This window comes from Chionomys nivalis, chromosome 1, assembly GCF_950005125.1.
Source record: "Chionomys nivalis chromosome 1, mChiNiv1.1, whole genome shotgun sequence".
NCBI classification, from domain to species: Eukaryota; Metazoa; Chordata; class Mammalia; order Rodentia; family Cricetidae; genus Chionomys; species Chionomys nivalis.
The window spans coordinates 135,927,547-135,942,909 of NC_080086.1; the positions used below are offsets into that span (position 1 = coordinate 135,927,547).

At 47.5% G+C, this 15,363-nt stretch overlaps 1 protein-coding gene across 2 annotated transcripts; it reads right to left on the minus strand.

The window, feature by feature from the left end:
• Window positions 1–95: 95 nt before the first annotated feature.
• Nrbp1 (nuclear receptor binding protein 1) lies at window positions 96–10,854 on the minus strand. 2 transcript variants are annotated; one of them, XM_057781388.1, is made up of 19 exons: window positions 10,737–10,854; window positions 7,908–8,136; window positions 7,628–7,750; window positions 7,359–7,460; window positions 6,938–7,027; window positions 6,599–6,639; window positions 6,151–6,245; window positions 5,673–5,696; window positions 4,650–4,733; window positions 4,120–4,178; window positions 3,885–3,983; window positions 1,946–2,078; window positions 1,625–1,730; window positions 1,474–1,524; window positions 1,252–1,387; window positions 1,014–1,067; window positions 865–928; window positions 682–737; window positions 96–605 (listed from the first exon to the last, which is right to left on the minus strand). In XM_057781388.1, exons 2-19 carry the CDS (start codon window positions 8,115–8,117, stop codon window positions 501–503), a joined length of 1,632 nt encoding a protein of 543 aa, XP_057637371.1. In that variant the 5' UTR covers window positions 8,118–8,136; window positions 10,737–10,854; the 3' UTR covers window positions 96–500. The 2 variants fall into 2 exon arrangements, with proteins under 2 accessions (XP_057637371.1, XP_057637378.1); XM_057781395.1 differs by lacking the exon at window positions 5,673–5,696 and having other exon boundaries at window positions 97–605.
• Between the last annotated feature and the right edge of the window lie 4,509 nt (window positions 10,855–15,363).

Sequence of the window (15,363 nt, forward strand, 5' to 3'; positions counted from 1 at the left end):
CCGCCCCGCCCCCACCTGGGCAGCTGTGCCACCCAATGAGCCGCAAAACACCAAGCCACGCTTTTAGCAAAAAGTAGACTTTATTACAGCAGCAACTGAGGCGATTCGAATGGCCCCCGGGGCCACCCCTGCAGCACCACCTTTCTCTCCCGCCCATCCGCCCCAGCGGGATTGTAGAACTCTGCTCCCCCAGTGCCCGTGGGTCTCCTGTCCACACAGGCAGGGCAGGAGCCAGCAGGTCAGCTACTAGCCCCAGCTAGAAGGTGGCTGCTGAGAAGGCCCAGGCCCACGTCTGTGCAAAACAAGTAAACAAAGTGCAGAGGGGAGGAAGATAGGGGTAGGGGCAGGATGATGCTCAACCAGGGAGCCCCTAAAGCCCTCCTGAATAATAAGGGGAGACGGGGCTTCACAGGGTAATACTGACTGGGGAGAAGGGGTAGGAGGACTGCAGCATGTCCAGGGACAGCCACACTCTGATAGGGGCCTGGCTCAAGTGAGCTCTATGAGGAGACGGTGACAGCGGCTGAGTTGAGGGTGCTGTTCCTGGCAAAATTGAACTTGTTGAGGGTCTCCTCGAGCAGAGAAGTCAGGCGGCTCTGATCAGCCTGGAGAAGAAGCTCAGTGAGACAAGGCTGAGAGACGATGGGGAGGCAGCCAGGGCACAGAGGGCAGGAACCTCACCTCACTAATGAAGCCCAGCTGCACCAGCTCAGCTGCCAAGTCCGGGATATTCTCATCTGACAGATAGATAGGGGGTGAATGAGTCCAGTCTGGGAGCCCTTTAGCTGTTGCAGAAACTGTCACTTTCCCCCTCCCTGACATGCCCCTCAAAGCATCCTCCTCCAAAACAAAGGAGACCCTCACTTGGCATCAGGTCACAGCTCAGGTGCCGGTTCAGCTTGTCCTCCAGCTTCAGCAGAAGTGTTAGCTAGAGAAAAGGACAGACAATGAGGCTGCTCTTCTCCATCCAGTGCAGCCCCGTGCAGCCCCGTGCAGCCCGGCCCAGAGCTTACATGGTGTTTGACTCCCTCCTCCACTGATTCGATGTTGCACTGCATCAGCACCACCTGGAACAGGACAGAAAGGACGGCCACTAGAGACCAGTCACTGAACCCACCGACACCTGGAAGCCTTTCCGCCCCACAGAAGAACCAGGTGGCCAAGGGGCAGAAATGCACTCCATACAGGACAGCGCCGTAGTTGAGATGTCCGCCCCCATAGCCAAAGACGCGGTCACACCAGAGTCCCCACCTTGCGTGTCTCCACCTCAGCTGGCTCAGGAGTTGGAGTCTTGACAGAAGGAGGCACAACAGGCGATGTCACCTCCTCCTGCTGTGGCTGCTGAGGCCGAGGTAGCCCAAAGGCTGTCAGAGGGTAGATCCCATTCCTGGTGGGAGATGACAAAGTCACACGAACTCTCTGAAAGCCGCAGGACACCTGCCCCTGCTTCCTCACAGAAGCCCACCTTCTCACCTGACATCTTCAAGAAACTTGTCTAATTCCAGGGCAGGTGACTGAGAGTACCTGGAAGAAGGAGGAAAAAGCACGAGAATGAACATTTTACAGAACCTCAGAGTTGTAGGGATCAATCATCCCTTCCAGACCCTCTCAGCTGGGTACTCACAAAGTCTGAACTGGTTCTCGTCCTGGCCCAGCAGGGATTTCTGCTAGTACAGCACTGGTATCCATGTTTTTGGTGATCTCCTCTAGAGCATTCTCTGGGATCATGTCTGGTGGGTATAATGGGTAGAATATTATGTAAAGATAGAATTGGTTCACTGGAGGCTTAGAGGGAGGGACAGGGGTAAAGAATCCCTTTGGTAACAGAATAAAGATGCCATGCCAGTGATGGAAGAAGCCCCAAATTGTAAGAAAATCCTAGCAATCTTCATTTAGCATGGATTCAGTCCCACTACCAATTTCTAGCAGGGTTCAGGAAACTCACGTTGGTGTCCTACAATACAGTGAGCAGCAAGGAGTTTGAGTGAGGGCACTTCAAACAGTGCTGGGTGGAACAGAAGTTCTCTGGCTGTTGGTCTTCGAGCAGGCTCAGACTGCAGGCACTTTTGAATAAACTCCTATAAGAGAACAAGAGACTAAAGCAGGCATCTAGCAAGTCTCTCACAGCCTGTAAATATACATGCTTGAAGGCAACACTTGTTGGGGAAACACTGACCCATCTCTTGAAAGGGCTTTAAATACATATGTAATGGATAAAATTATCATTCACTATCTTCCTGGTTTTTCTTTTTAGACTTCATTTTCTGAGACAGGGTCTCTTTAGGGGGCTTAAACTAGCCTAGAACTCGCCATATAGTCCAGGCTGTCTTTGAACTCACAATTCTCCTGTATCAGCCTTTGAAGTGCTAGGATTACAGGCATGAGCCACCATGCTGGCTCTGGTTATTTCTTTTCCACTCTACAACCACAATACCTTTTTTTAAATGTTGAGACTTAGTGTTTGTGTACGTGTGTGTTTTAGTAGTTCATTCATGGCCAACTTTTTTGGATCTTTGCCAAATTTAATTTTTCCCTTCCCAAACTTAGCGAAGTATTGTTCAGTATTCACCATATTCTCTGTTTTCCAAGACTATTTATTACCACACTTCCTTTATCCACTAAATTTCTGAATTCACTGTATTCCCATGCTTTCTCTAACCACTCCACCTCTTTTTCTGCGTTTGATCAAATCCTATGGCATCATACTTTATTTTCAGTTTTAAAAGTGAACAAGGTCACATCCCTGTGATCTTTTATCCAACAACCCATCCTAATGTGAACCAGACCCTGACTCCATTCTATTAACTCTTCAACTAGACCTCTGCTTCTTTTTTTTAGACCTCTGTTTCTTTCTTCCTCCCCATTACTGTCCCTAATTAACTGTTAACGTTCCTTTCTTGCTTTTTGTTTGTTTGGCTTTGTTTTGGGTTTTGGAGACAGGGTTTCTCTATGTGTAGTTCTGGTTGTCCCGAAATTCCCTTTGTTCCCAGGCCTGCCCAGGTTGGCCTTGAATGCTCTATGTAGAGGAGGGTTGACCTTGAACCCCTGATCTTTCTACCTCCACCTCCCAATGTTGGGATTATATATGCCTCCATGCCTGACCTAATTGTTCTTGTTCAGACTGTCCTGTCTCACTATAGTTAATCTACCTACTGATTCATAATTCTTTCATCCTTTATTTTTTTGTTGTTTTTGTTGTTTTGTTTTGTTTTTAAGACAAGGTTTCTCTGTAGCCTTAGAGCCTGTCCTGGAACTAGCTCTTGTAGACCAGGCTGGTCTCGAACTCACAGAGATCCACCTGCCTCTGCCTCTCAAGTGCTGGGATTAAAGGCGTGCACCACCACCACCCAGCTCTTTCATCTTTTAAATCTTAGCTCATTAAATATAAAATCCAAAATGACTGGTTTGATATTTAAATTTACTTTGGAATGTCAAGATTATTGTGTAAGAGTGTGTAGCAACTGACTGAGGTAACCATCAAATCAGCTCATCTGTATGTAGACATACTTAACTAAGAAATTATTTTTAACCTCAATATTACCTATCTGAACCCCTTCACAGGAAAATTGTGTTTAATGTTTTCTATTTTGACTGTATTCCTTTTCTCTTTGAGCATATTCCCAAGAAGTACAATAAACTTGAAAGCATTTGAAAGTCACTTAAGGATGGAGATTGAGCTGGGCGGTGGTGGCGCACGCCTTTAATCCCAGCACTTGGGAGGCAGAGGCAGGCGGATCTCTGTGAGTTCGAGACCAGCCTGGTCTACAAGAGCTAGTTCCAGGACAGGCTCCAAAACCACAGAGAAACCCTGTCTTGAAAAACAAAAAACAAAAAACAAAAAAAAAAAAAAAAAAAGGATGGAGATTGATCCCAATGACTCTTACCCTCTGTAGTGGGTCTTCTAGTAGCTGGATGGCACTGCTGATGGCTTCCTGTGGCACATATGAGGACTCTCCATTGCCCTGAATCTCCAGCACTGCCATCTGCATTGAGGAGAAACCCGAGGGGAAAGCTGAGATCTGAGGAACACACCCAGTGCTCCCACAGTCACTCCCAGCATTTCCCTGTCTGTGTTTGAATTCCACGCTTTCTCTTTTCCCTTCCCTCGGGTCTCCTCACCTCCAGTGCACACATGCCAAAGGAGTAGATATCCACAGCTGTTGTCACATTAGTGACTTCTAAAGAAAACAAATGTCTTAGTAAGAAAGAGAATTGATTGGATAAGAAGTGGCCAAGTGGGTGGGGCTGGAGAGATGGCTCAGAGGTTAAGAGCACAGGCTGTTCTTCCAGAGGTCCTCAGTTCACTTCCCAGCAACCACATGGTGGCTCACAATCATCTGTAATGAGATCTGGTGCCCTCTTCTGGCCTGCAGGAATACATGCAGGCAGAATACTATATTCATAATAAATAAATACCTCTTTGAAAAAGAAAAAGTGTATGCAAGTACACTTTTAAAACGTATGTAAGTACAGAAAGATGAAGTTGTGGTTCTATTATCCCTGTTATCTCAGGTTATAAAATATAAACCAAGATCTGAGGTCGCTATATCAGGGAGGGCGTAGGTGGAGTGGCACAATCTGTGAGGGACCGTAACTTAAAAAAAACAAAACAGGGTCTGAGAACATGGCAGAAAGGCAAAACTACTCACCTCCATACTCCGGTGCAAAGAAATGTAGGTTCTTCTGCTCTTCCCGGCAAGTCTTCACATGGTTGTTGATAGTATCAGGAGCCACTACGAGTAGGGAAACACCCACAATCTGACCACCACCAAAGCATGATCTTACTCTAGAGAGAGGCTGCAAAAGCCATGTTTCTCCTGAAGTGTGTTTTCTAATACTCAGTGGACACAAACCTACCAGTCTCCCAATCTTGAGCTAGAGATTATATATGAACACCACCTCTCTCCCCTGTCTGCAGCCTAAGGTCCTAACTCAGAAACAACAGTCTACACACTCTACAGACAGACACTGGGGCTTCAGGCTCATCAAGTAGCACAGCAAAGGCAAAGCTTTCACTTGTGACCTGCTCCTCTTTCCAAAGTCACAGATCTACCAAATCCAGAGGCCATAAAAATGCTAGGTTTATTTGACTCATCTGCCTTGCAATTAATATAAAAACACAGGCAGCCCTTCCAACTATGGGACAACTAAAGACCTCATGAACCCGGGTAAGAAAGACAAAGCAGCTTTAACACACAACCAAGGAGCTAGCCTCTTCCTTACCCATCTGTGTTAACTGAAACTCAGCGAACCAATACCTTTAAATCAGTTTCACTTTTAATCCACCAAAACTTTAGACTCTTATTCCTCAAAATCACCTACCACAGGACTGAACGAGGTACCAGGGCCAGGCCTGTGCTGGACTCACTCTGATTGTAACAATGACTACAAGTCACAGAGAATCTAGGCGCACAGTATGATTTAGGGAGCCAGCCGGATGATGAGGGGAATATGACTAAGAGGAAGTGTCCAGCCAGGCAGAATCCACAGGAAACAAGCAGGTTATAAAGGGACAAGCAGGTGGAGGCTGGCAGGGCAAAAGCTTAGCAGGCATAATTAGACACGGGAAGCAGGGAACAGGCCTTGCTCCCACGACTGCATGCACTGGGCAGCCGCAGAGGGAGCAAAGGGAGCACAAACAGAGCCCCAAGTGGGGCAGAGGGAGCTCTCACCATTAGCAAAAATCCTATGAAAGACTGTTGGGAACAGAGCAGCCCGTAAGCGGGAGGGAGGAAAACAGAGAAAAGTTGTGAGCGATGGAGCAGCCAAGCCCCAGACAAATGGTAACAACACACAAACACAGCACACGGAAATGTCACTGCACACAAATACACAGCAAATGAAAGCACTCACAGCAGGCACAGTCTGGAACCTCTTTGGTAGGGTTTGGCCTCATATCCATCTCTTGCCCTTTCCCAGCCTCCTATTTCTCTGTATTAGTCCAAGTTTCTCTCCAAGAAGTACAAGATTGGTACACCCTACCCCATTTCCACTAATTGGTCTCTCCCTATGAATTACCTCTACAAAAAGTCTGTCTCTTATCAACAGCCCACACCTCAAAATTCACTATTCTCCCCACACCTTTTACCTTACCCCCATGGTTCCCAAATTCCCGAGGCTCCCCTGCCCAGAATCTCTCCCTCCCCTCACCAGAGCCAATCTTGATGAGTCCGTTGTGCTGGATGAAGATGGTGTCACAGGTCAGGTTCCCATGGATGATGGGAGGGTCACAGGAGTGCAGGTAGCTGTGGGGGCACTGGGCTGTTAGAGGGGCCACTAGGAAATTAAGGGCAGGGGGAACCCAAGGGTTAAGAGGAGCAAGGGCCAGGTCTCCTCCTGGCCGCCATAATGACAATCCCTGTACTCCGAATCTCTATTGTGCCAAGTGACTTAAATAGGAAAAGCACAAGGAGAATGAGGCAGGGTCACTGTAATGGTTAGGACACGAGGAGGACCCCATAAGGGGGACTAATCTTGTCAGCACATGACTCAAAGAAATTGGGGAGAGGCAGAATAGAAAAGCAGAATAGTGCCTTGCAATCTGTTTAAGGAAATACATGAGGAGACACTGGGGGAAAACCAACCACATATTACTTACCTTAGGGCAGAGAGGATCTGTGTGCACCAGCGTTTCCAAGCCTGGAAAAGAGTTTGGTCCAAGGATCCGCAGTAATATCCTCCCTCTTCCTTCTCCCCTCTCCACCACCCACCCTCCTTCTCCAGGGTCTCACTGTATTGCCCTGGCTGTCCTAAAACTATGCAGAGTACACTGGCCTCGAACTCCTTAACCAAAGGTATGCACCGCAAACCCAGTGATACCTTCCTCTCTCAGCCTTCACACTAGTCCTTGCCATCCCTCATTAACTGGCTTCATAATCACCACCATCTTTTTAAATCCCTAAACCAGCCTAAAACTATAGCTAGCCTCCCTCCGTACCTTTTCATTCATAGTCTTGTGGTTCTTTTTGGTCTTCTTCAGAAACTGCTTAAGGCTTCCAGACGACATGTATTCTGTGATGAAAATCACCTAGGAAAGTGAAGCACTTCCTATTATAGCTTTAATCTAAACATTATCTCTCACCTGGTGACATTTATACCAGATACATATTAAACTGTGTTTGTTCAACTTCCCTTTCTTTTAGGATCACTTTCTTAGGCTTAACAGCACAATAAAAACAGAGAAGCAAGTAAACGTTCACTCATTCCTCCCCATCGTTAGCTGGGAAATGCTACAGTAAGGAGATGAAGCCCTGTTCCCCTTCCACAGCTTAACCTCTGAATGTAAAATGGACAGTAAATACAGCTGCTCTCTGGCAAAGAATTCAGGAAATACTAGGAAAAAAAAAAAAAAATCTTACCCTGGCCTTGTTCTCTTTAACGTCAGCCCAATACTTGTGAAACTTAACAATGTTAAGATGTTCCAACTGAATCAGATTATCAAACACTGCACGGACCTTTTCCTGGAGCAAGGGAGACAGGGACAGCAGTTCGCAAATTGCTGTAATAATACGAAAGCCACCACGACCCCTCCCCTTAGATGATCTAACCATGAAGGCTCTCCTACAGTACTTTCCCAACAACAGCTGTTTAAATACTGGTTCTAATGCCCCTAGGCCTCATCACCTACCTCCTGCAGTTTGTAGTTCTTGCGTTCAGAGAACTGTACCTCATTCCACACAACCTCCACACCTTCCTCTGTATCCATAGCCAGGTACGCACTGTCAATACCTGGAACATTACGCTGATTCACCTGAGAAGCAGTTCAAGTGGAATTAAGTCACCTCACAAACCCACCATTTTAGTATTGCATATGACCATCTTCCAACCCCACCCTACTCAGGTCCGGTCTGCTCCCTGGACAGCTACTCCAGTTCTCACTGTTTACAACTCCACTGCCATCACCTTACCTCTTCCCTCCTCTTCTGCCAGCGTCCACAGGGTGACTCTTCCAAGATCTCAGACTCATCTTCACTTTCTTCTTCCTCCTCAGGAGAAGCAGCTGAGGTGGCAGAGGTCACAGGAGGCGACACTGAAGTCAGGCCAGGAGCTGAAGAGGAGGGTTCTACCTTTGGGTCTGAGCCACTGCTGACTGCTGTTTGGGACTCCCCTTCCGACATGCTGGAATGAACACTCAACCTGCATCGGTTGGGCAAAGACAGGAGAAGACAGAGGTCAAAAACAGATCTATAAAACTTTAATAGTTTTAACCTCATCTTCAGTTCAAAAACATATATCCCTTATATCCTTTAAATCTAAAGTCAGAACTACTCATACCCAAATACTGCAGTGTGAATGGCTCTCCTCCTTCTGGAAGAGGCGTTACCTTAGCTGGAGACCACCCCAAAGTGCCAAACACAAGGCTAATGACAGCATAACCCACTTTGGGCAAACCCAAATACACAATAAAATTGGGTTCCCCATTTCTTCTCAGAAAATAGTGCTGCAACCAATATAGTTCACATTGACTCGCCATGGGCCTCAATTTTCACTGTGCTCAAAAATGAGGGTATACAGGCATTACTCAGAACAGATGACTCTAGACTCCAAAATGGTCCACTGAGACAGCCTTATGTGCCTATTTCATCCTTAGCCAGCTCGCTGAAATACCCAACTGATTTATCCTGCTAGAACCAACAGTGACATTATCCATCCCTCCCACACAGACAGCTGCTGTTGGGCCAGGTGACTGGCAGGAGTGACTTCCATCCCTACTGGCCTCACCTTCCTTAAGACGTGGGACTGGCAAATGGGTACTGTTTAACAGCATTGCTTTTCATTTACTCACTGAAATGTTTAGTCACATTTGTAGGTTACTGTAGGTCACACACTGGGCGGGTGCTTGAGATACATTGAATTGAAATAAATGAAATAAATGAAATGCTGAACTTAATTAGAACAAACTGAAAAGAAAAAACAAAGCCCTCTTAGCTTCCCGCTCCCCTTGTATTCACATTGCTCAGAGGCTCTGACTTGCCCGTTCTCTGTTCTCTGAAGCACTGCATGTGACACCGGTCACTGCCTTCAGGTACAGATTATTCAAGCTACAGCCTCCATAGGCAACGTGTTAAACTGCAACATTTCTGCAGGGGCAGAGCTGCTTGAAGGAAAGCCTAAGTTTTTCATTAACCCATGAAAAAAATAATAGGATCACCCAGCAAACAATGAATGGCTGTAAAGGACCTGCAACCTGTGTGTGCTTAGGCTCAGGGAGTACTGTCTAGTAAGAAGGTGATCCCCTGAAAGGAAACTTGCACTCCAAAGTCCGTTCAGAACACCAGAAAGCTGCAATCAAAACCAAGCCAACCACACACTTCTCGCTAATGCCCTTTCTGCACATCTCCCCCCAGTCCACACTGTTTGACCAGAATCGAGAGCTACACAGCGTCCTAGTAAATTCCAAGAGCAACACAGCGCTACAGGAAAAAATATCTGGTAGGATGGTTCCCCAACTTAATTTCTAAGAAAATCCTTGTCTACCCGAGAAATACTCCTCAGTCTGCCAAGAAAGCTATGTATGCGAATGTCTTAGTAATCTAACAGAAAAGATGAGCTAGGCTAAGAAAATAGTAGTTTGTTTCATTCAGCTCCTAGAGCAGCTCCGTTCACTCAGAGCTGCTCAGTTAAATTTCTAGCGCGATTACAACAGACGGTAAGAGTAGAACGTCAATACAGGAAGCTGTACCAATGAAATCTAAAGCTACTGGACCGAGGACACAGCCACTTCACAGGTCACAGGAAGAGAAGACTGTCATCAGTTAGAGACAAATGTCCCGGAAGGTACACGCTTGTGTCTTCCCTCCCCAGTCACGCCCCAGTGGGTAAAATGAGAGCCGAGCCTAAAGCGCCCCAAGCACTCCCGCCAAGGGTGCGAAACTTCTGCAACACGGGGGGGTCGGCCTCGGGGCTGCTGGCAGGTTTGGGGACCACACGTGGGAAGGCTCATTTACATCGGCGAGGGCGATCTCCCCGCAGCCTCTAGCTCCCCTGAGGGCGCACTGTGCATCCACTCCAGGGCATTGTCTGTTATCTTGCAAAGTTGTTCTCCGGGCTTCCACGGCCAGTTGAGAGCCCACTGCGCGTCACCCCACATAGCTCGCAGCCACAGGCCGCTCTGAGGAAACCCAAAAAAGCCTCTGAGGTCAGCAGAGCCGCACAGTCAGAAAGGAAGCAAGCTCGAGGGCGCGAGGCCCTCAGCATCTCAACACTCCAACAGGTCGCCAGGCCGGCATCGGGAAGGAAGGGCGGCGGGTGCCGAGCGCCCTGGCAGACAGGCGGCCGAGCACCACCGCCACCTCATCAAAGGCCGGCCCCGCCGCGCCGTCAGGCCGCAGGCCACGCCCCCGCGCTCGGCGCGCCGCCCCGCGAGCAGGCCGGGCCCGGACGCCGCGCTTCCTTCCGCAGGCCCTCCGGCCCGGGCCCCCGCCCCGCCCCCGCCCGCGCCGCCGGCCCCGCCTCTCGCGGCCAGAGTTCCAAGAGAACGCCGGGGCCCCCCGACCCGCGCCCGCAGAATTCCGGGCCGCCGCGGCCACGCCGGAGACACCAGGAGGGCGGGCGGCGCCCTGCGGCCAGGGTGGCCCCTCAGCTGCGACGGGCCGGGCCGAGTCGGGCCCGACTCCCGGGGAAGCAGGGCCGCCCGACAGCAGCCGCCGGCCGCGTCCCGCCGACCCGCGGCTCGGGGCGACCCCGCCGCCCTTCCGCGAGCCCCTCCCTCCAGGGCCTCCTTCTCCGGCGCTCACCTCCCGACTCGGCGCCCGCAGCCTGCGCTTCAGCTCCAGCTCGGGTTCCGGGGCCTCGGATCGCAGCGACTCCCTCACAGCTGCGCTCCGCAGCGCAACCGAACTGCGGGCCCCGCCCTCGCGGCGTCCGGACCAACAGATGGGCGGTGCCGCAGCGCCGCCAGGTTTCCATTGGACAGGGCGGCGGGGGGCGGTTCCCGCAGACGGGCGCTCTCAGGGCAGCCTCCTGCCGGGTCTCCTCCCCTTGCGGGGCTCCGGCGGACGGCTTGCCAGCGTTGTCTCCTGTCTCTCTGTCCACCCTCCACCCAGTCGAGGTGCCCCAAGTAATTCTGCCGGACGAAAGCGAGGCCTTCTCCCTCTTCTCGAAAGCGCCATGACAGTCCTAATCCTCCGAAAAGACAAAAGGAACGAGAGGCGCAGCTTCACTCCAAGGGACGAGCCCGCCCATAGTCCCCGTTTGGGAAGGAGACAGGGCTCCAGACACCCGTTTTTCAGAAAGCTTTTTGTTGCTGCTGTTTTTAGTCGCTTAACATGAAAATTAATAGTTGTTGGTTTGCATAACACTATGCCCAAACACACCTGACGTGACCCTCATTAAGGGCGAACTCACTGAAATTATCCATTGATAGTTGACGAATGCGAAAATGAAACAAAAAAAAAGTTACCCAAATTTAAGCCCAATGAAGAATCCGAAGTGAGAAGATTCATCAAAACTGTCCTTGAGAAAGTGTTTGGAAAGAATTTAGATTGGCTGCCATTCAGTGTCAAGAAAGTACAATAGACTCCACATAAGTCGTTCATCTTGGAAGACTAAAGGCAGAATCTAAGTGGTGGAAGTTCATTCTGCCAGCGTACATATTTTATCAGGGGACAAGGGTGAATCAACTGACCTGAGAATGTCATCATCACCAATTTCCCAGCCTTAAACGGACTAATTAATCCTACTTCAAGGGTTCAGAAGGAAATGCTGTCGAAACTTATTTTCTCATCGCTTCAGTTTAAATGACTTATTTTAAAAACTAAATTTCCTCTGGGTAGTGGTGGCACACCCCTTTGCTCCCAACACTTGGGAAGCAGAGGCAGGTGGATCTCTGTGAGTTCTACAAAATGACTTCCAAGACAGCCAGTGATGTTACACAGAGAAACCTTGTCTCAAAACAATAACAACAACAACAACAAAAACCAAACTATATTTTCTACGGGTGGTTGTGTGGTGGTGCACACCGAGGCAGAAGCAGAGATCCTCCAGGATAGCTAGGGCTTCACTGAGAAACCCTGTCTCGCGGGAGAGGGAATAAGGGGGGGGGGGGGGGGCACACGAATAACTAAATTTTCTTTTTTTTTTTTTTTTTTTTTTTTTTTTTTTTTTTTTTTTTTGGTTTTTCGAGACAGGGTTTCTCTGTGGTTTTGGAGCCTGTCCTGGAACTAGCTCTTGTAGACCAGGCTGGTCTCGAACTCACAGAGATCCGCCTGCCTCTGCCTCCCAAGTGAATAACTAAATTTTCAACAGTCATGTTGAATGCGGAGCTCAGGCGGACGGCTTGCCAGCGTTGTCTCCTGTCTCTCTGTCCACCCAGTCGAGGTGAATCTCTGTGAGTTTGAGGACAAACAGAGCTACATAATGAGACCCTGTCTCAAAAACCAAGCGTTTTTTTTCACCCAGCATAGTGGTGCAAACCGGTAATCGCACCATTCAGTAGGCTAATGTCATGAGTTCAAAGTCAGTCAGGGTGATAGTGAGACCCTCTCTCAAAATAAAACAAAATAGAATCCAATGTGTATTAGCAAACCTTTTGGATTAAAGATGCATGTACCTAAAATGTAGAGCACACAATTTCAAAGTGTGTTTTAGTCTCAAGGGGAAGGATACTCATCCTCTTCGGATTAACCTTCTCTCCTGCGGGCACCAAGGCAATTGGAACTCCTGAACCGTGGCAAGCACTCATTAAATATCCGTTCATGCTACTGTAGTTCCCCAATATTTTCTGTCAGCGCTATCAACCTTTGCATTTCAACTAGCTATTTCAAATACACATGGAAGATCCTTTGGCAGCCTCATTTTCAATCATTCTCTCATTCATACTTAAAATGCTCAACTGCCACCTACATCTTTACCACTTCGTTTATGTTTCCTGATTACAAAAGTAATAAATATAACCTGCTTAGAAAAGTAATAATTGCTTATTGTAGAAGCTCAGAAATTGACAGGGAGAGTTGGCTCAGCAGTAAAGAGCACTGTTTGTTCTCACAGATAACCCTGGTTTTGTTGCCAGCACCTACAGAGCAACTCACAATTGTAACTCCAGGTCAAGAAAATCTGGCGCCCTCTCTTGGTCTCCACAAGTACCAGGCATGCATGCACCTACACGTAGGCAAACATAAGCATAAAAATGTTTTTTGAGGCAGGCACAGTGGCTCATGCCTTTTTATTCCAGCACTTAGGAGGCAGAGGCAGGCAGATCTCTGAGTTCAAGGTCAGCCTGGTTTGCAGAGCTAGTTCTAGGACAGCCAGGGCTACATAGGGAAACCCTGTTTCAGTAATATAATAATAATCAAATAAATAAATCTTTGTTAAAGAGCCACTAAAGCCGGGCGGTGGTGGCGCACGCCTTTAATCCCAGCACTTGGGAGGCAGAGGCAGGCGGATCTCTGTGAGTTCGAGACCAGCCTGGTCTACAGAGCTAGTTCCAGGACAGGCTCCAAAACCACAGAGAAACCCTGTCTCGAAAAACAAAAAACAAAACAAAAAAAAAAAAAACAAAAAAAAAACAAAGAGCCACTAAAAAGCAGCTCCAGGCCAGCCGGGCGGTGGTGGCGCACGCCTTTAATCCCAGCACTCGGAAGGCAGAGGCAGGCGGATCTCTGTGAGTTCGAGGCCAGCCTGGTCTACAAGAGCTAGTTCCAGGACAGGAACCAAAAAGCTACAGAGAAACCCTGTCTCGAAACTCAAAAAAAAAAAGCAGTTCCGGGGAGGAGGGGTGTACATGCCTTTAATCCCAGCACTTAGGAGGCAGAGGAAGGCAGATTTCTGTGAGTTCCAGGACAGTCATGCATACACAGGGAAACCCTATCTCATTAATATAATAATAAACAAATAACTAAATATTTGCATAAAACCTACTAAAAGACATCTCAAAATGTTTCAGCATAATATCTACATAGTAACTTCTATGATCCAGGCACTGTTGTTTGGTTTTAGGTTTTATTCACTGTGAGAGTGTACATGTTCCAGTAAGCATGTTGCTGGTCACCAGTCTTAATGGGGTTATGATGAGAGAATTCAGATACAGCTACCGCGAGCTCCTGAGTGGCACCTAGCCCTAATCTGCCTTTTGTCTTCAGCACCGTCTGTTTAACATATGTGAATCGTGTAGGAGAGAGTTTCCCAAAGGTGCAAAGCCTATGCAAGACTTAGTTGGGAGACAACCTGGAAAACCATGGATTTTCTGATTGAGGACTTGCACTTGGCATTGTCCCTTTGGAAGCTTAATTAAGATGCTTTGGGGACACGAAAATCGACTTGCTAAGGTGTAAACTGGAGACTATTGAAGAAGCCCTCAGCGAAGGAAAGGTGGTTCAGTCCATAGAGATGAATGCACCCTGCAGCTGGAAAAGAGATGATTTTTCATCCTTGAGGTGCCTCTGTACTTCTATCCTGGACCACGTGAATGAACACCCACACCTGGTATACAACAGACTTATCTTAATCTAATCTTCATAACAATTATGTAAGTATTAACAATTATTTTAGAGACCCTCCCTTATAATTCTACTCTCAAATAAAAAATTAAGATTTTATTTTTGTTTGTTTTTGAGACTATATATATATATATATATATATATATATATATATCCTCTCTATATAGCCCAGGATCTACTGAAACTCACTATGTAGACTAGGCTGGTCTCATATTTAGAGATCTGTCTGCCTCTGCCTCTGCCTCTGCCTCTGCCTCTGCCTCTGCCTCTGCCTCCCAAGTCCTGGAGTTAAGACTCACACCACCACACCCTGCTGCAGGATGAAGTCTTAACTACTGAGTCATCTTTCCAGCCCCTATACAATACTTTCTATAACACCTTTTTTAAACTTTATCAATAAAGCATTACATTTCCCAAATATATCCATATTTAATTAATAACTACCATTGGACAATGAAATGATTTCTAACTAAATAATAGTAGCAGTTAATATTCTGTTGTATCTTGCCTGTTCGTGAAATGATTATTATGGGGGAAATACAGGCATTGCATTGATATGTTAGATTTTATATAGAAGCTTTATTAAGACAGTGTTCTGCTGGGCAGGAACAGAAACGAGACAGCTGGGTGACAAAATGGAAGAGCACTTACTACATATCCACTTGTGCCTTTTGAACTTTCTGCTCTTTATATATTTGTATTTATGAAATGGAATAGGGCTGAGAATGGTTCACTAGTAAAAGGCTTGCCTAACATTATAAGACTGTGTTTGATGAAAACATGTATCATGAAAAAAATGGGGGAGACAGGGAGAAAGGAAGAAAAAATGGAGCAGAGATGGAACTAGTTAACAAATGAATAGTTTCCTGAGTGATTAGAGGTTGCATTGCTGCTCAGAGATCAAATGCTTCGCCTAGCATGCCAAGAC